At 34.8% G+C, this 20,047-nt stretch overlaps 1 protein-coding gene across 2 annotated transcripts in view; it reads right to left on the bottom strand.

Annotated features, from left to right (window-relative positions):
- osbpl3b (oxysterol binding protein-like 3b) overlaps positions 1-20,047 on the bottom strand; it is a 104,739-nt gene that overhangs the window by 11,335 nt on the left and 73,357 nt on the right. The window contains exons 9-18 of one of the 2 annotated variants that reach the window (XM_051131491.1): positions 16,740-16,832; positions 16,253-16,412; positions 13,374-13,504; positions 10,540-10,647; positions 7,989-8,126; positions 7,191-7,275; positions 6,740-6,984; positions 2,204-2,341; positions 2,052-2,115; positions 1,875-1,953 (exon numbers count right to left, since the gene is read on the bottom strand). In XM_051131491.1, the coding sequence (XP_050987448.1) occupies positions 1,875-1,953; positions 2,052-2,115; positions 2,204-2,341; positions 6,740-6,984; positions 7,191-7,275; positions 7,989-8,126; positions 10,540-10,647; positions 13,374-13,504; positions 16,253-16,412; positions 16,740-16,832 (1,241 nt within the window). The remainder of the gene's footprint in view (positions 1-1,874; positions 1,954-2,051; positions 2,116-2,203; positions 2,342-6,739; positions 6,985-7,190; positions 7,276-7,988; positions 8,127-10,539; positions 10,648-13,373; positions 13,505-16,252; positions 16,413-16,739; positions 16,833-20,047) is intronic. The other variant, XM_051131492.1, reaches the window with a different exon arrangement.

The raw sequence follows: 20,047 nt of genomic DNA, 5'->3' as shown, positions 1-20,047 counted from the left end.
CCCTCAAAATAAAGTTGTGCTAACTTGCACTGAAAAACAGGGTGACAACACAAACATAGAGCGCTCCGCTGAAAGACAGAAGCTGACGCTGGCCGGCTTCGCACATGCTTTTATGCTTCCTGGTCGATGACGTCACCCGCCCGTGACGTATCTTCGTTTGATTGGTTAGTTTACACATCATTCAGAGCGTGGTTCCGCCAAAGGCGTTCCCAAAGTGTTCTCCGGACGCAGCTCGAGTTCCTGAAGGGGAAACTTCACGGCAACCTATCTAAATAAAAGTACGGTTTAACGTGTAACAGAAATATATTACCCTTGTATTACTTTCGTACACTATAATATACGTTTTTATATATTTCTATTTCTGGCCAGTTTAAATAAAACAATTAAATGATAAAAATATATATAATATATATATATATATATATATATATATATATATGTTTATTGCCTTCATTTGCTTATCAGAAAAATTAAAACTAAAAAAAGAAAGAAAAAGATTGTAGGGCCCTATAGTTCAAAATGATGAAACAGAGTTTTGGACACTTTTTTTCACTGAAATAAATGTTTTTGTTATTATACAGAGAGTAAAGTACTGAACAAAAGTACCGTTGGGTACCGCCACCCCCAAAACTGTGAACCTAGGGGATACACTGCTATCTACGCTGTATGATGAATAAATCACTTACCACACACTGCACACCTACCCACCCCCCAACCATTTGAATTTCTGTAGGTGGGATTTAATTTAGTGATATTCTAAGGTCCGGCTTTGTGACATCATAGCATCAGGAAAAAAAAAAAACACTGTAGTACGAAGGAGCTATTCGTTGTAGTTCTTGTAAAGGGATTTTTAAGAAACAAAACATCCCCTTTTGGATTGGACTTCGAGATTTGTAACTTTGTAGGTCTTTTTTATGCCCAAACATTCACACCACACACTGACTAAAATTCAAAAAGTGAAAAAGCATAATAGGACTCCTTTAAAGCTGCACTGAAACTGCAGTTTGGACCTTCAACCTGTTGGTCAACATTGAAGTCCACTATATGGAGAAAAATCCTGGAATGATTTAATCAAAAAACGTAATTTCTTTTCGACTGAAGAAAGAAACACATGAACATCTTGGATGACATGGGGGTCAGTAAATTGTGATTGTCACAGCATGTTGCTTGCTTGCAATATAAACATGGTGTAACTGTGTCGAACACTAAAAAACTCGAAACATGAGGAGACTTGCATTCTCTAATACACTCACATGTTCCAAAAAACACTACAGTTGCATTGTAAAAAACAAAAACAAATGTTTTGTGTGTCTTGTGCATAAGCATCAATATTTTAACACACACATACAGGTAACCAGACAGACAACATATTAGAATTCAATAGATTTTATTTTTAAATATTTATAATATTTATGTACCTATTTATTATTCAAATAATTATGTTAATGTGTAAAGGCTTTTTCAAAAGGTACTGTCCTTCAAAATTATTTTGGATGTTTTATTTTTTTTATAGAAACAATAGCAATTCATGTCATGTTGTTATAATTTAGTTTGAAGTACCAAATGATTCATTAAGCATCACATTAACATTTTTGTAGGGTTTTTAGAAAGTCAATAGTAATGTAACTAATTAGCATCTGGCAATTTTAGCAAATTAAGTTATCTACAGATTTGTATAATTAATGTTGTGTAAACTAATTTGCCAACTGGTTTTAAAATTCACTGCATAAAATATAATGCATAGTTATATTTTGCAGTAAGTAAACTGAACCTTGGAGCTTGAGATGCTTTAACACCTAAAACACTCCTGGAGACAAAAACTGCAGACTGGCATGTGTGTGAATTTAATAAACAGACAAAAATAAAGAACTCACCCAGGGAGAATCACGTGAGTAGTTCCTACAGGTACAATCTCCATGGATTTTCCCCAAAACTTATTCCTCCACCTCACATCTAAAATCATTTGCATACAACACGCTCAGCTTCATATCTGCAGACGTTAGCTTATTTGTACGGACACAATAAGCCTGGTATTATTAGTTTGCTGTTACCTTGCCAAAAGATGAAGTTTTTAGATTCAGCCTGACATGCAGAAATGGGGGGGTGATGGCTGACCTGGAGGATGAAAGAAGAGCAGCTGAGAGCCGTACACACACATTCACATACTTGCTCACAATTACACAGCTTAAATAGAGCATCCTACCTGCTCTGCCACAAAACGAAAGCCTTTGTCTGGACGATCACACTCGTAGGTCTCACCCAACACTGGATTAAAGGGTTTTCCTCCTGCTCTGTAGTAACTGGAAGCATAGCCGGACACAGCGAATGTAGCAATGTACACCTACAAACAGAACAAAGCACGTTTAGCCAGTTTTGTATGTTGGTCATTTCATGATACTCCCTATCAAAGAAATAGTACACTCAAAAATGAGAATCTGCTCAAAATTTACCTACCCTCAGACCATCAAAGAAATACTTTTTTTTTTTTTTTCGGTAACATCAAAACAGATTTGGAGAAATTTAGCATTACCTCACTTGCTCATCAATGGATCATCTGCAGTAAATGGTTTCTGTCAGAATGAAACAGTCCAGTCCATCAACTAACATCTTGTAAAGTGAAAAGCTGCATGTTTGTAAGAAACAAATCCATAAATAGGGCTTTTTAACTTTAATATGTCACTTCTGGCCAAAATACTAGCTTCCTCCAGTGAAAACAGTCCATCCCTTGTTGTCCTGTCACATCAAAATCCACCAACATATTAGTTTAGGACTGTGTGGACTGGTTTCGCTTTAAAACAGTGCTTGACTTCGATGACTGGAGAAAGCAATATTATGGATAGAGGGCTCGTATTATAGCCAGAAGCAACAGTTTGAAGTCAAAAACATCTTCATTATGAATTTATTACAAACGAGGGGTGTAACGGTACACAGATGTCACGGTTTGGTACGTACCTCAGTTCGGGGGGTCACGGTTCGGTACAATTTCGGTACAACAGAAATAAAAAAAAAAAAAACTACTTTGCTAGATTTCTTTTCATTTATTTTTAACAGACAGTAGTACATGTGAAAATACTAAATATTATATCAAATTATAATGTTATATATAGGCTATAAAATCTGCAGTACATATATACATACAAGTAATAAATACTTGAAATGTATTTAATTTAGTTAACTGACAAGGGGGAAAAACAGTGCAGACACATAACGTAGCATATATTTGTTGCGTTTCCATTTTAGAAGCAAATGAGCGCAAGCCTTTAAAGTATCGTTATACTCTTTTGTCAGTGAGAGACGCGTTCAGAATCAGCACATGGTCACTGTCTAGTGGGCTTTGTTTTCAAGTGCGCATCTCATTTGCTGTTCTTCTGCCGGCGGTTATCAAACAGAGTTGGGTTACTGTGGGCGCCCCCTTCTGGATTGAGTGTGAATTGCCTATATTTGTTGTAAGGCCTCATGCACCGAACCGAGATGCCCGTATCGTGACGGTTCGGTACGAATACATGTATTGTTACAACCCTATTACAAACATACAGCTTTTTCACTTTACGAGACGTTAGTTCATGGACTGGACTACTTGTGGATTATTGTAATGTCTTTGAGCTGTTTGAATGTTCGCATTCTGATGGCACCCATTCACTGCAGAGGATCTAGTGGTGAGCAAGTGATGTAATGCCAAATCTGTTCTGATGAAGAAACAAACTCATCTAAATTTAGAACGGCCTAAGGGTGAATAAATAACATTGAAATGACATTTTTACTGATCTGTCTAGCATGTGAAATTGAATTCACAACCCATTTTTGAAACAAACATATCCACCTTATTTTTCCCATAAGAGTGGGTGCTGCCATTTATACATTTTTTGTGTCTGGCTTTCGGTCTCATCCACTTCCAGCTATTTTTAGCTGCACAAAAGGCTTGTTTTGCTGCTTGATATTGCAAACTGGTGTGTCTTACCATATTATTTTAATGTATTATCTTAATCATAAACACACTTTGTAGTGCAAGCTGTTTTACCGTTTACTGCACTTCGATATTCTTCTCGCTATTTCCCTATGGCGGATAATGAACCGGACGTCTTAACACGTTACCAGAAAAAACAGCTTACTTCCGCACTGAAAAATAAGGTGGATAGACTGGGCTTGTTTTTATCTATTGGTAGTTGATTGGATCATGAAAAATAAGTGTTTTAGACCTTAATGTGACTTTTCATTTGATTGTGAAAGACGCGTCTTCTTCTGAAACACCTCCAGCACCCGGGAGGCTTTTTGACAGGCATATGAACGCTGTCATGAACCCTCAAGAACATCTCAAAATATCCCAGTGGTAATGCTACTTTGGAAACCTGACATTATTTACTCTTATTGCTGTAACCTTTGTTATAGTAATGTTAAAGCATTAGTTCACTCCAGAATTGAAATTTCCTGATGATTTACTCACCCCCATGTCATCCAGGATGTTCATGTCTTTGTTTTTTCAGCTGAAAGAAATTAAGATTTCTGAGGAAAACATTTCAGGATTTTTCTCCATATAGTGGACTTCAATGGGGATCTCAGGTTGAAGGACCAAATTGCAAATTGTTTTAATACAGCTTTAAAGGTCAAAAGTCGTGCTAGTGCAAGACAAGTATTTGTGGTTAAAAGTATATACGTTTCAATTTGTATTTATTTTTTTAAATGACTGACTGTTTCACTACGTAAGACCCTTATTCCTCAGCTGGGATTTTGTAGAGCCCTTTGAAGCTGCATTCAAACTGCAATTTGGACCTTCAACCCATTGATCCCCATTGAATTCCACTATATGGAGAAAAATCCCAGAATGTTTTCCTCAAAAAACGTAATTTCTTTTCGACTGAAGAAAGACAGACATGAACATCTTGGATGAGAGGGGATGAGTAAATTGTCAGGAAATTTTAATTCTGGAGTGAACTAATCCTTTAACTAGCAATACATTACTGTGATAGCCAAGGAATTATCACTCTAGTTCACCTTCATTTCAAATGTGAAGAAATTGCTTTTTATTGGCTGAAGTTTTTTTTTATGAAATTCCAGCTGCCTGTGTCTCTTGTGATTAAACTTCATCAGTAAGAATACTGAAAAGCCACTAAGCTACTGACCTAGACATTAGTGCAGTAGAAATTCGAAAGCTGAAGCTATTATTTAAACTGAGAGAGAGGATTGCTTTTTTTCCTCCAGAGACTGAGACAGAACAATGATGGGTACTCAGAGTGTCACTGGATACAGTAGAGTGCAGCTGACTAAAGCACATTTCCAAGCAGGAAGAATGATTTCTGAATGATAATCATGCTCTCATGAGTAACAGTGGATCCCATGATGATGAGCCTGGGTCAGACAGGCTTTCAAAAGAATCACTCTACTCTTAGACAATCACATCAGGCTAATAACATCTAATGCATTGTGACATCATAAGTCAGACTATGGATGTGTGTGTGTGCCTGTGTGTGAAATTTACAGTATTAATACTAAATAATATACACTGCCAGTCAAAAGTTTTTGAACAGTAAGATTTTTTGTTTTTAAAGAAGTCTCTTCTGCTCACCAAGCCTGCATTTATTTGATCCAAAATACAGCAAGCAGTAAAATTGTGAAATATTTTTACTATTTAAAATAACTGCTTTCTATATGAATATATTTTAAAATGTAAATTATTCCTGTGATCAAAGCTAAATTTTCAGCATCATTACTGCAGTCTTCAGTGTTACATGATCCTTCAGAAATCATTCTAAAATGCTGATTTGCTGTTTAAGAAACATTTTTATTACTATTATTATCAATATTTTAAACAATTGAGTACATTTTTTTTTTCAGGATTTGATGAATAGAAAGATCCAGCATTTATCTGAAATAAAAAGCTTTTGTAACATTATACACTGTAACATTCAAAAGCCTGGAGTCAGTACAATTTTTTATTTGTATTGTTTTTGGAAAAGAAGCAAGGATGCCTTAAATTAATCAAAAGTGACATTTATAATGTTACAAAAGATTTCAGATAAATGCTGTTCTTCAGAACTTTCTATTCATCAAAGAAACCTGAAAAAATTCTACTCAGCTGTTTTCAACATAATAATAATAAATGTGGTTTCAGCAGCAAATCAAGAAGGATCATGTGACTGCAGTAATGATGCTAAAAATTCAGCATTGAAATCACAGGAATAAATAGCATTTTAAAATATATTCAAACAGAAAGCAGTTATTTTAAATAGTAAAAATATTTCAAAATTTTACTGTTTTTGCTGTACTTCAGATCAAATAAATGCAGGCTTGGTGACTAAAAATATTAAAAATCTTACTGTTCAAAAACTTTTGACTGGGAGTGTACAATATAATAATAAGAAAAAATTGGAATTTCTGTTTTGGCCCTATTTGACAGTAGTTTTTATGTTTGTATTATGCTTTATTATGCAAAACTTGAGCTCTTGTCTCTTCCTCGGTGATGTTTCTTTACATTCGCTATGTATGCACATGCAAATGTGAACATAAAGTAAAACCAGAATGCTTTGCATTCACAAATGACAGTCAGAATGCATCTTGAGAATTCAAAATTCACCTAAAATGCACATTTCCAGCATTCACTATTCGTAAGGCAACATTTCTTTTTATTTGAATGTCCACAACGACTGTGATTAGCTCAAATAATAATGCAAGTTTATGTGTGTTTTTGAATCCAAACACTTTACATATGCAAACAGGCTTGTGCAATTACGTGACCTCTTCCTACCATGCGCTCAAACGGGTCCTGTGTGTGTGCGGCCTTGTCCAGCAGTTCGCTGTACTCCAGTTCCTCACACAGTCTCTGCAGTGTGTTGAGCGGCTCGTTGAGTTGAACAGGCATGGCTACTTTAGAGAGATCCTTCCCGATGTTGTTCTTCAGGATGTTCCACAGGCTGATGGTGCTGGTATTGGGACTGGGGGAGGGAAGACAAGAACGCCTCTGTTCCTGAGAGCCACCGTTCTCTACACAACCTAAAAAAGAAAAACAGTTTCTGGAAGTTTTAGTTCTGGCATGTTAAAACTGCTTGTCAGTGCTATTTCTGAACACACCAAATCCCTCACACAGCTATAAAACAGCTGTCAAATGCAGACCGTAAGAGATTCCCACTGAATCTTTGAAATAACACTCGAACGACAGTGAAATATCAGTGACTTGAGAAAAAATGTGGCATACCCACCTCTCTCATTTTCTACCTCGTTGCTGAAGTTATCCATAGACACATTGTCACTGATGTCACTGATGTATGAGTCATCTTCCGAAGGCTAGAAGGAAACCACACGTTATTATTACAAGTGTTTGGCTCTTTGATAATATAAATGTATCACAGACAAACTAGCAACTGAAAATCATCAACATGTGCATCTCTCTGCACTCTTTAATAAACCACATTTTCAAAACCGTGTTTTTGTGTCCATCACTCTAATGGAGAAGATTTTTCAGAGTGCAAATTTTCGCAGAAGCCTTATTCTGAGGTATTTTTAGAGAGAAGCAATTATCTCAATTTTCATATTACTTCTGCTACAGGAGACGCTTGAGCAGGTCAGCCTCAATGTGAGGCAGAGAGGCAGAAATGAAGTTAGAGTGCGAAAGCAGCGATGGCAGGCAGGCTGGTTCCTCTAGCTGTGGAATGTCATCTGTAGCACTTATTACATGTTTAATATAATTAGTCCCTTCCTCTGTCTCCTAATAGGGTGTTCGGTTCTATGTCTGCCTGAGGTGAAGGAGAGAGCAGAGGCAGCTGGTCTCCTGAGGAAGCGCTGTAAATCTATTGGACGATTTGGTTGAGTTAGGTGAAATGTGTCAGTCCGTGAAGCGGAGTTTAAAAAACGGAGACTATACTATAGCCAAACTGCGCTGGATATTTTCAATGTATGACTCATTTTGGTCATTCTTGGTGCCTAGCTGTGTCCCTACTGTGATGAATTTAGAGTAGTACATTTATGGGGATGATAGAAAGAGGGGATTTCATTCTCACCTCATTTTCTGAAGAGCTGGCTGACAGCAGCACTTCCTGTGCATCAAAGAACTCCGATAGAGACTCTGTAATGGAAGCTCTGCTCTCATTAGACGCCTGGTGGACAAGAGGACGGGAACCATCACTGGAGTCTTGCTTCTGTTTGAAGAAAAGTCATGGTTTCAAGTCACACAGAGCTATTATATTATTCATTAATTATTTAATAATATACACTACCAGTCACAGGTTTTTGAACAGTAAGCTTTTCAATATTTTTTAAAGAAGTCTCTTCTGCTCACCACCAATTTTTTTTTTAAATATTTGTACTATTTGAAATAACTGTTTTCATTTCATTTCAAAGCTGAATTTTTACCATCATTACTCCAGTCACATGATCCTTCAGAAATCATTATAATATTCTGATTTGCTGCTCAAAACACATTTATTATTACAATTATGTTGAAAACATAAGTAGATTTTTTGTCAGGTTTCTTTGATGAATACAAAGTTCAGAAGAACAGCATTTATCTGAAATAGAAATCTTTTGTAACATTATAAATGTCTTTATCATCACTTTTGATCAATTTAAAACATCCTTGTTAAATAAAATAAAAAAAATGATGATCTTTCTGGTTATCAAAGAATCCTAGAAAAAATGTACTCAGCTGTTTTAAATATTGATAATAATAATAATAATAATAGTAATAATAATAATAAATAATAATAAATGTTTCTTGAACAGCAAATGACCATATTGGAATGATTTCTGAAGGGTCATGTGACACTGACGACCGGAGTAATGAGGCTGAAAATTTAGCTTGATATATTCAAATAGAAAATAGTAAAAATATTTTAAAATTGTACTGTTTTTGCTGTACTTTGGATTAAATAAATGCAGGCTCGGTGAGCAGAAGAGAATTCTCTAAAAAACATTAAAAATCTTACTGTTCAAAAACTTTGACTGCAAGTGTATAATGCCTGTTCTTTGAACCATTATCTTTTTTCAATATTTTCATGACAATTAAACAGATTATCCAACCCAAAAAAATTATTTCTAGTCCAGATACATTGTTTTTTAAAATGTTAAAATAGCCATAATATAAACTATGTATAAATTATCCCTCCTATTGCATTTAATTCAGATTTGAGTTAGAAGAACTTCACAAATTGATTAAGAATATGAAAATAAACATTTATAGATTTTTTTCTAAATTTGTATGAATTAATTAGTTTATTTATTTATTTTTTAATTCATTTGTTTATTTATTTATTTTTTAACTTTTTAAGAGTTAAAATCTACATTGTAAAACTTATTGTGTTGTAGGCCAACTTTACCTGGGTATTAACTGAGACTTTACACATGATATTATGCAGATTTTTTTTTTTTTTTAATTATCTCAAAAATTATTTCATAATATATATTTAGACTCTTTCCCATATCACACACTTTTAACATGGAATATGCATGCAAAGGCACTATAAAAGATATAACCAACTTGAACTACAGTGCAACATGAATGTAGTAATAAAATGGTAATAACATAGTAATAATCAATGCTTAGAAATGTTTGCACATTCACTAATTAATGAGACGTTTTAGTAGTTATGACTAAGTTATGACTGTTTCAAAACTGACCAGAGAATGCAAAACGTATGAGTAGGTTTTGAATAAATTAGGAGGGTTACGTTCAGAACAACAAATCATACCATTATTTTTTATTTTAGAGTAATGATAATGAGATTTTTACATACAGTTATGAGAGTTTTATTCATTACAGTGGGCTACAGAGATCTGTTATATCTGCCTAATTGTCATAAAAATCCTAATTAGTCTTAAACTAGGCTTCAGTTTCATTACGTTACATAAATTCTTATTTGATTCTTTTCATTTTGAGATGAAATTTGTCCCAGATATTTCTTGGCAGCGTTCATGAGATTCACCTCATTAGCTCACATACAAGATAGTAAACAAGATACAAAATTCAAACAGAAGATTAAAAAAACAAAACAACAAAAATGCAGAATGAGGGAGAATATTTCTTATCAGCAAGTTAAAAAACAAAATTTCTTTTTAATCATGACTTGTTATGGAGCAGCCAGACAAAAAGGAAAGACAACTGGCAGAGCTTTGCAAGCTAATTAGCGTAAAAGCATTATGTTGACTAGAATGTCAATTAGGGAAGTTGGTTATTGACAAAGCGATTCCACAGGAACTTATCGCTGATAGCATGTGAAGCGTGGGTGCTGTATATAAGGTTGTTAGTGAGCATGCAAGTGGGTTTGGGCGTAAACTATCCAGAGACATGATTAATTGGCACTAGTGACTCTGACTCAGCCTCTCCATAGAGTATATGTGGATTCAATTAGCATAAATCAACTTAAGCCTTGGGTTTTATCCCTAGGTAACAAAAACTATTCAGTCGACAAATCTTATGCTAATTCTTTCTACAATAATGAAATCTCTACTAGTGAATAATGAGCAATGACAAATGAAAAGTATGGTTTTGTGGCAGCTGTAGAAACGATCTGGTCTTGATAATGGCACTAATGATAACACATTTCCCAGACCCACCTGCAGGGGGCCAGGGCTGAGGTTTATATGGACAGAGGGCTCAGAGATGTGCGACTCAGCGTGAATCTTGCACAGACGCTCTCGCAGCTCAGCGTTCTGCGTTACAGCCTGCAAAAGCAACCAGCATATATACTCACATGGCTTCCACATAGAGCTCCTAACTATTACAGTGCCTTGCAAAAGTATTCATACCCCTTCATTGTTTTCATTTTTTTATGTTGCACCCTTAAACTGCTTTAAATTACTTTTTTTCCCCACATCAATCTACACTCCATACACTTTTGTCATAAAGCACAAAACAGGTTTGTAACAACTTACAAAATCAAAATTAAAAACTCCATTGCATAAGTATTCATACCCTTTTCTGAGACACTTGAAATTTAGCCCAAGAGCACTCAGATTGCTTGTTACTACACTTTGAGTGAAGTTAAACTGTGGCAAATTCGTTTGAATGAGTATGATTTGGAAAGGCACACACCTCTCAGAAAAGGTCTAACAGCTGAAAATGATCATATCAGAGCAAAAACTGCCTGCCTGTAAAGCTCAGAAACAGGCTTGTGTCAAGGTACAGATCTGGGGAAGAGTTCAGAAAAAAATTCTGCTGCATTGAAGGTTCACAGAAGCATGTAGCCTCATTATCCATAATGGAAGACGCTTGGAACAACTAGGACTCTTCCTAGAGCTGGCCTCCTGGCCAAAATGACCAATTGATGGAGAAGGGGCTTGGTTATACTGTTGACCGAGAAGATAATGGTCACTCTAGTTGAGCTCCATGATAATATATGAAGATGGAAGAAACTTACAGGAGGACAAACATCACAGCAACAATGCACTGATCTGGGCTTTATGGCTGTGTGCCCAAACTCAATCCTCCTCAGTAAAGACGCATGAAAACCCACTTGGAATTTGCAAGAAAGTACCTAAAGGACCCTCAAACTGTGAGACACAAGATTCTCTGGTCTGATGAACCTAAATTCCAGGCATCATGTATGAAGGCAACCAAGTACTGCTCATTCCCTACAGTGTACCATAAAAAAAGTGTTGTGGGGGTGTTTTTCAATGCCAGGGACTGAGGAACTCATCAGAGTAGAAGGAAAGCTCAATGCACCAAAATATTGAGATAGCCTTAATGAAAACCCAGTCCAGAACATTCAGAACCTCAGACTGGGCAGAAGATTCACCTTCCAACAGGACAATGACCCTAAACACACAGCAACAGTGGCTTATAGACAACTCTGTGAATGTCCTCGAGTGACCCAGCCAGAGCTTTGGCTCTGAAATCAAATACTTCTGGAGAAACCTGAAAATGTCTGCCAGACCTCATCCAAGCTGACAGAGCTTGAGAGGTGAAGAGGTGAGGCAAAGAATGGTGGACAATTGCCAAATGCAGATGTGCAAAGCTTGTCACATCATATCAAAAAAGACTTGAGGCTATAATGGTGCTTCAACTACAGTACTCCTGTACTGAGTTAAGGGTATGAATATTTATGCCACGTACTTATTTCAGTGTTTTATTTTTAATTAATTTGCAAAGTTTATTGTGTCATTATGGTGTATGAAGTGTAAATTGATGTGGGGAAAAAGTAATTTAAAGCAGTTTAACATAAGGCAGCAACATAAAATGTGAAAAAATTAAGGGGTATGAATACTTTCGCAAGGCACTGTAAACATACAGAAAACAATGAGGAGAAAACAGGTCGTTATTTATTCACCCTCATCTGTTTTAAAAACATAGACACACAGAACATGTTTTTCCATTCCACTGATCTACTTCTCCATTGTTTGTCCATGTAAATGTGCTAGACAGACATCTTTGAACATTTGCATTTTTGCAGCATATTGTGCTTGATACTGCATTCTAAAAATGTGGTGCTTAAGATTTAAAAACTGCATTTTGAGACTTGTTGAGACAGTTTATCCCCTATTCCACTGCTTGGAAATATTTTTGGAAATTGGAAATACATTCTCAAATTGTGAAGATGAAGAATGTGAAGATATGTCGCAACGCTTTTGATACTGATTAAATATAAAGGGGACTGATTCAAAGACTGACACGGAGGAGAAGAAATTATTGAATAAAGTAGTTGTTTTTGTTTTCTTTGCGCACAAAAAGTATTTTCGTAGCTTCGTAAAATTAAGGCGGACTAAGATGGATGATGTCCTTACTACGTTTCTGGGCCTTAAGGGTGAGTAATTAATGTCAAAATTCATTCATTTTTGGGTTAACTATCCCCTTAAACAGGATTGAGGGTGAGTAAATTATTTAACTTTAAATTTTCATGTGAGTTATTCCTTTAAAATAGTCTAGCAGAACATAAAGTTTTGGAAATCAAAGAGACTAAATGTGTCTGGTTAAGACAGAGCTGGACTGAATTTCAAACAGCCGTTCCCTGCCGTTCTAAAAGACAACAGATGTTAGTCTGCCGTTTTTTCTCAGAAGTGCTAGAGTGGGGGTCTGCTTCACAATAACGTGACTCACTGAGGAAGATGAGTCATAATTCAGTGTTACAGAACTCGATTTAGCACAGACTCTTTTAGCATGTAAAAATTGTTGGTAGGAGGGTCAACGCTATTGTTCACAAGATTCATTAGAAGCTCAACCTGCTCATTATACTACAATAGCACTTCCAAAGGTGATTCTCTGCACTTTATTAGAAAGTGCATCTAAATATTGTCTTATATAGTACTTTGGCCATTCATGTATTTATATACGAGCTTTGCTTGCGTGCAATGCTTTAAAGAAATATTAAGGCAAGAAACTGAACGATTGTTAGTAAATAGCATTGAGCTTGAGGAAATACACAGAGAGGAAATGTGTGTGTTTGTGTGCGTACAGAAGTCAGGGCGTTCTTCAGTCCCAGGAGCTGGGCGGAGGGGGCAGGACAAGACTCATGCTCCAGCATCTGTTTAAGTCTCTCCTTCTCTGTCGTCAACATGCACAGGGCTGATTTCATGGTTGTATGAACTGGAAACAAACACATAAAAAAAGAGTTAACCATTATTTCAGGAATATATATAAGGACAAATCATCATTTTGATCTGCACATCTTCATGCATGATTTATGAAACATGATTTATGAAACACAACCCGCTTGTAATTTGAGAGAGTATACATATTCATGCAGTCTCTTATAATCTCTGAGTCATATGTCAGGAAGAGAAATGTGTATTTTAGTGCAAGTATTTTCCACTTTCATTATAGCAGGAGTGTGAAGGGCAAGTTTCATGTGCTGCTGTGGCCTGTTAGAACCTGCTGCAGATGTAGATCATAAGGGTGATTTAAAAACATAGCTACGGTAGCAGGAAACAGGAAGTGCATGCAGTAAACAGTGAAAACATGTACTTGCGCTTATAACAGAAAAGGGTTGAGATTTGTTTCTTCAGAGAAATAACAAACAGCTTGTTTACTTCTTCAGTTTGTTCTTGGTGAATATAAATTAGAGCACTTGAACTGAGCTCTGCTCTTAGAAGCAAGGAGGTTAACATCATATTTTTCATACTTAAACTAAAACCTAAATGAGAAACATAAATTGAGAAAGCTAAAATGCAAAAACTAAAAAATAAAAATATATAAACTGGCATTCAAAAGTTGAGGTTCAGTAAGATGTGTAATGTTTTTGAAAGAATTCTCTTTTTCTCATCAACATTCCATTTATTTGATCAGAAATACAGAAAAAAATGTAATATAAAATATTGTTGCAATTTAAAATAAGAGTTTTCTATTCCATTATACTTTAAAATATAATTTATTTCTGTGATGCAAAGCTGCATTTTCATCAGCCATTACTCACTGTCACATGATCCTTCAGAAATCATTCTAATGTGCTAATAATCTAATATGCTTTTTGAACCTGTAATACTTTTTTCAGCGCTCTTTAAAGAATAAAAAGTAAAAAAAAACAGCATTTATACAAAATAGAAATCTTTTCTAACAATACAAGTCTTTACTATCACTTTTTATCAATTTATCACATCCTTGCTGAATAAAATTATCATCAAGAAAGAAAGAAAACATTTACTGACCCCAAACTTTAAACTGTATATTGTTAGAAAAAATATCTATTTTGAATAAATGCTGTTCTTTTTAATGTTTTATTCATCAAAAAATCCTTAAAAAAAAGTATCAGTTTCCAAACAAATATTAAGCAGTACAACTGTTTTCAACATCGATAATAAATCAGCATATTAGAATGATTTCTTAAGGATTATGTGACACTGAAGACTCAAGTAATGATGCTGAAAATTCAGCTTTGCATCACAGGAAAAAAAATCTATTTTAAAGTATATCAAAATAGAAAACCACTTTTTAAATTGCAATATTATTTCACAATATTACTGTTTTTTCTGTATTTTTAATCAAATAAACACAGCCTTAATGAGCAAAAAAAACTTAAAGGAGAACTCCACTTCCAGAACAACAATTTACAAATAATTTACTCACCCCTTTGTCATCCAAAATGTTCATGTCTTTCTGTCTTCAGTCGTGAAGAAATTATGGTTTTTGAGGAAAACATTTCAGGATTTTTCTCCATATAATGCCCCGATTTTAAACTTCCAAAATGTAGTTTAAATGCAGCATCAAAGGGCTCTAAACAATACCATCCGAGGAAGAAGGGTCTTAGCTAGCGAAACAATTGGTCATTTTTTTCGGAAAATAAAAAATTGTATACTTTTTAACCACAAAAGCTTGTGTAGCACTAGCTCTGGGATGCTGAAGACAGAAAGACATGAACATCTTGGATGAGAAGGGGGTAAGTAAATTATGTAACATCAAAAAACAAAGACATTAAAAAACATTAAAATTCTTACCGATCCCAAACTTTTAAATGGCAGCGTATACTATTTAGGAAATAATATATATAAACTGTTCAAAAGTTTTTCTTTTCTTTATATTCATAACTTTTCATTTATCAAAAAAATTGAAAATAGAATCATGGTTTACACAATCATTTTAAGCAGCACAACTGTTTTCAACATCGATAATAATGTTTCTTGAGCACCAAATCTGTATATATTAGAATGATTACTGAATGATCATGTGACGCTAAAACTTGGAGTAATGGCTACAGAAAATTCTGCTTTGCCATCACAGGAATAAATAAATTAAAATATAATATAATATAATATTATAAAATATACTGAACTAGAAAACAGTTGTTCTGAACGGTAATAATATTTCACAATATTACTGTTTTTGATGCATTTAAATTTAAATAATCTAAATTATTAATCAGATGCTTTAAAGTATATTATATATAAGATATTCAAGATATTTTCATGGAGTTCGGCAGCGGTAGTAACTGTAACAGCACCAAACTACCAAAAAATAACAGCATCTTGCATAGAAGCTCATGCTGTTTTAAGTATTTTAGTACACCATTGTTGCTGGTCATCTCATCTAGACTGGTTTCAATATTGTCCAGTGAAACCTTTTGACCTGTTTTAAGGGACCAGCAGGGTAATTTCTCTGACAATGAGATACTGATTTATACAATCTTCATGAAGATAAAGTGCAATACAACATTTGCAATCAACATGTGTTGCATTCTCTCAAGTTTTAGCTCGTCCCTCAGCAATTTCCTCCTGATGGCATGTATTTTATATGCAAATAAGACAATCTGAGCCAAAAATGTAGGATTTAGGGGAGAACGATGAGGTATTTGTCACACAGGATAAATGGTGCACTATACTAGTTTTCTGTAGCGGAACTCACGGTTGTTTGCGACACGGTAGAAGTCTTCCTGCAGTTTGGATACGTCTATAGGTGAGTCTAGAGGTTCATGGTATGTCTTGTCATTGGTTAGGTCTACTGAAGAGAGGTTGGGATTGGACGCGTGGAGACGGATAGAGCCTGCTGAGATACAGCTTGGAACCTAAAAATATTAGGAGAAAATACCAGGTCATCGGTCAGTGATGGTGCTATTCATTTTGGCACAAAGAACACTGTGAGTTAAATAGCCTGGGAAAACATGACAGGAAATTTCTCTTGCATGCTGTAATATTAATGGTCCTTTGTGTAATTCTTAAGGGAATAAAAGAAGGCGTGACTATCATTGTCTTCCCACTATTCATGCATGTAATGCACTAGCAAATCAGCTCAATAAAACATTATGTTACCATTAAAAATGCATGGCTCTAGTAATTTGAAGTATTCATCGAGTGATTAATAACAGGTCTGCTAGTAGAAGGTCATGGATCACCTGCAGGGTTGTTTTATTGTCTTTCCCGTAATTCTTGGGACGCCATTTTCTGGGATGTCTCTTCTCTTTTTTTGGGCTGTCGTACGTTGAAGCCTAAAATGAAAGATACAGAAACTCAGTTTTTATTTATTTATTTTTTAAATTCCTATCATCCCTTAATACATATTGAAAACATTCTATTAATCCACTAAAACAAAATCTTTGCACAATTTTTGTACATTTCTCTATTGTTACATTTAGTTTTGCCATTATCTAACACTCATCCAACAAGTTTATATTTAAAAACACTAGTAATTTAACAACTAATATTAAATGTAATCTTTAGCAAATCACAAAATTAAACATGACAATTTTGTAATGCCCAATTTGACTGATTTTAGTTGTTTAGTGTTTATTTATTGTTTAATTTATTTATACAGAATAATACAAAATATTGGTCATCTGTTTGGGCATAACATGGGGAAAAAAAAAGTAAAACTAAAAAAAAAAAAAAAAGTGACAAAACAAGAAATTTAAAGGAGAGGTTTACTTCCAGAACAAAAATTTACAGAAAATTTACTCACCCCCTTCGTCATTCAAGATGTTCATGTCTTTCTTTCTTCTGTCGTAAAAAAATTATGTTTCTTGAGTAAAACATTCCAGAATTTTTCTCCATATAGTGGACTTCATTGGTGCCTGCAATTTTCAACTTCCAAAATAGTTTTAATGCAGCTTCAAAGGGCTCTAAATGATCCCAGCCAAGGAAGAAGGGTCTTATCTAGTGAAATGATTGTTATTAGGGCTGCACAATTAATCAAAGATGATTGTCATGCACATTTTTCCAGTAAAGCTGCTTGTGTAATCAGTAGTAAATCTCCAGCAGGTGCTTTCAGATGGAGCAGCATTTTCTGCGCACTATATCGTGTTCATTATCGCAAACGATTTAATCGTGCAATTCTGAAATCGAAAGAAATCATTTGTGATACTGACAGCTGTTTGCGTAGCTTCTTAGTGAACTACAGCTCTGTGTAGTAATGGTGCTACATCTGAAAGCACGTGAATTGACATGTTTTTACTCCAAACTCCATAACGTCAGTCGAGTGTTTGACATAAATCCTTCTGTGAGATGAAGTGGCTTCTTACAAAGAATAAGGCACACAACATATTTCACAGTATTCTAAGCCGTGATAAAGGCATTGGATTATTATATACTGTATTATAAGGAAAATTATAATAAGAAGAACTCAGATAAACCATGTATTAGGGATGTGCGGTATGCCTCTACTGGAAAAATACTGGTATATATTATGTTTCAAACGGTTCGATATCATCATTTTGCCCATTTCAGTATTTCATTCGCTGCTGTTCCAAAGTTCACCTGTAGGCGGTGTAGGCAGTGTTTCCCAAATTGCTGCAAAACCAGTAAACGTGACAACAGAACAACGCGATGGATCATCAAACAGATGAAATCCATCAATGCGCCCAAAATTAGTAAATAAAGACCACAGTGGAAGCGAAATATGGCATTATTTTGCATACAAAACAGATTAAAGGTGAACAAACTGACCTTACTGCATCTGCATGCAAGCTGTGCTATAAATCATATGTTGCCACAGGGGGCAACACATCAGATCTTGCCAAGCATTTGTCACTTGCTCAACTTGATCTTTTCCGCAAATTTAGAGATCCAGACGTGAGTGCATTATTCATCATTCATAAATTCATATTTAATTAAATTTTATTCACAACTGATCAGAGGCGGACAGTGGTGAAGTATTTTTACTTTATGCAAGTAAATTTAAAAAGTATCTGTAGTTTATCAGAGTGCTTTTCTTTGGAAAAAGTTTACTTCACTACAGCGTAATGTCATACTTTTTACTGCACTACATTTCATAAATAAAAGATGTTTTTGTTTTACCTTTAATACTTAAGAACATTAACAATGTGTTATTTTCGTGTACTCAAGTACATCTTTGAATTACTTTTACTTAAGTAAAATAAAGTAATAGATTTCTAATGTAATTAAGTATTAAGTGATATTTAATATGAAACTTAGTAAAAGTAAAAAGTACAATATTATGCTCTGGAATGTTGTGAAGCAAAGTTTTCTAAAGAAAAACACTTCGATAAAGTACACTTGAAAAGTACAAGTAAAAATACTTCACTACTCTCTGCCTCTGCACTTGATCAACGCACATACCTAAGATGTGATACAGAGTAAACACGAAAGCTCAAACGTGTGTGTGTGTGTGACACGCTAGAATCATTTTAGTTTTGGTCACATAACATTTGCATTTGCATTTCAAACAATCAAATATTCATTGAATTTGAATGAAGCAAGAGTTTTGCTATATTCATTTTAGTATCAATAATGTGAAGGGAATGTTTCTGCTGCGACAGCATGATAGAGATTTATATTTAATGCTTTTTCTTTGGCTATCTGAGTCTGAAATCTAAAAACATTCAGAAAGAGAGAGATAATAACATGATTTTGAATACTGAACAGTATTACAGCACTTATTAATCTAGGTCAATAATTATTTATAAATGATAAATGAACTAATATATGTTTAGTATGTTTTAATTACTAAGTAAATTGTATTCAATTAACTTTTTAAATCTTTTTTTATATTTTGAGGCTGGTTATTTGTCACCTATGGTATCGATTTAGTAGAATCTGGTATCGTACCAAAACAAAAATTACGGTATCAAGCTATCCCTACCATATATTGTTGTAGTCGTGTGTTTATTAGTCACGCTGAATCAATGAAAGCAATTAAATCTTCTGTTTATTCAGCTGCAGCGATTGTGATTTCCTTGGTGTCTTCTTCGGGCGTATTTGGAGTTTCTGCACGAGAGCACCCTCTGGCCTTCGGATGGAGATTTACTGCTGATCACAGAACCGTGCTTCACTGACAAGATGCGCATGACAATCGCAGCTTTTGCTTAATTGCTTTTGTGATTTCATTTCGATTTATCGTGCAGCCCATATAACAATTGCAATTTTGTTTGGAAAATAACTGATTGTTTCACTAGATAAGACCCTTCTTCCTTGGCTGGGATCGTTTAGAGCCATTTGAAGCTGCATTGAAACTTTTTTGTAAGTTCAAACTCGTGGGCACTATGGAAGTCCACTATATGGAGAACAATTCTGGAATGTTTTCCTCAAGAAACATAATTTCTTTACGACTGAAGAAAGAAAGACACCAGCATCTTGGATGACAAGGGAGTGAATAAACTATCTGTATCTGTAATTTTTGTTCTGGAAGTGAACTACTCCTTTAATTCCCAGCATTTTAAACAATAAGCTGATTTTTAACTAGCTTTGT

This window comes from Labeo rohita, chromosome 16 (assembly GCF_022985175.1).
Source record: "Labeo rohita strain BAU-BD-2019 chromosome 16, IGBB_LRoh.1.0, whole genome shotgun sequence".
Taxonomy (NCBI): domain Eukaryota; kingdom Metazoa; phylum Chordata; class Actinopteri; order Cypriniformes; family Cyprinidae; genus Labeo; species Labeo rohita.
The sequence above is the reverse complement of the archived record's forward strand: the minus strand, read 5'-3'. Positions and strand labels throughout refer to the sequence as shown.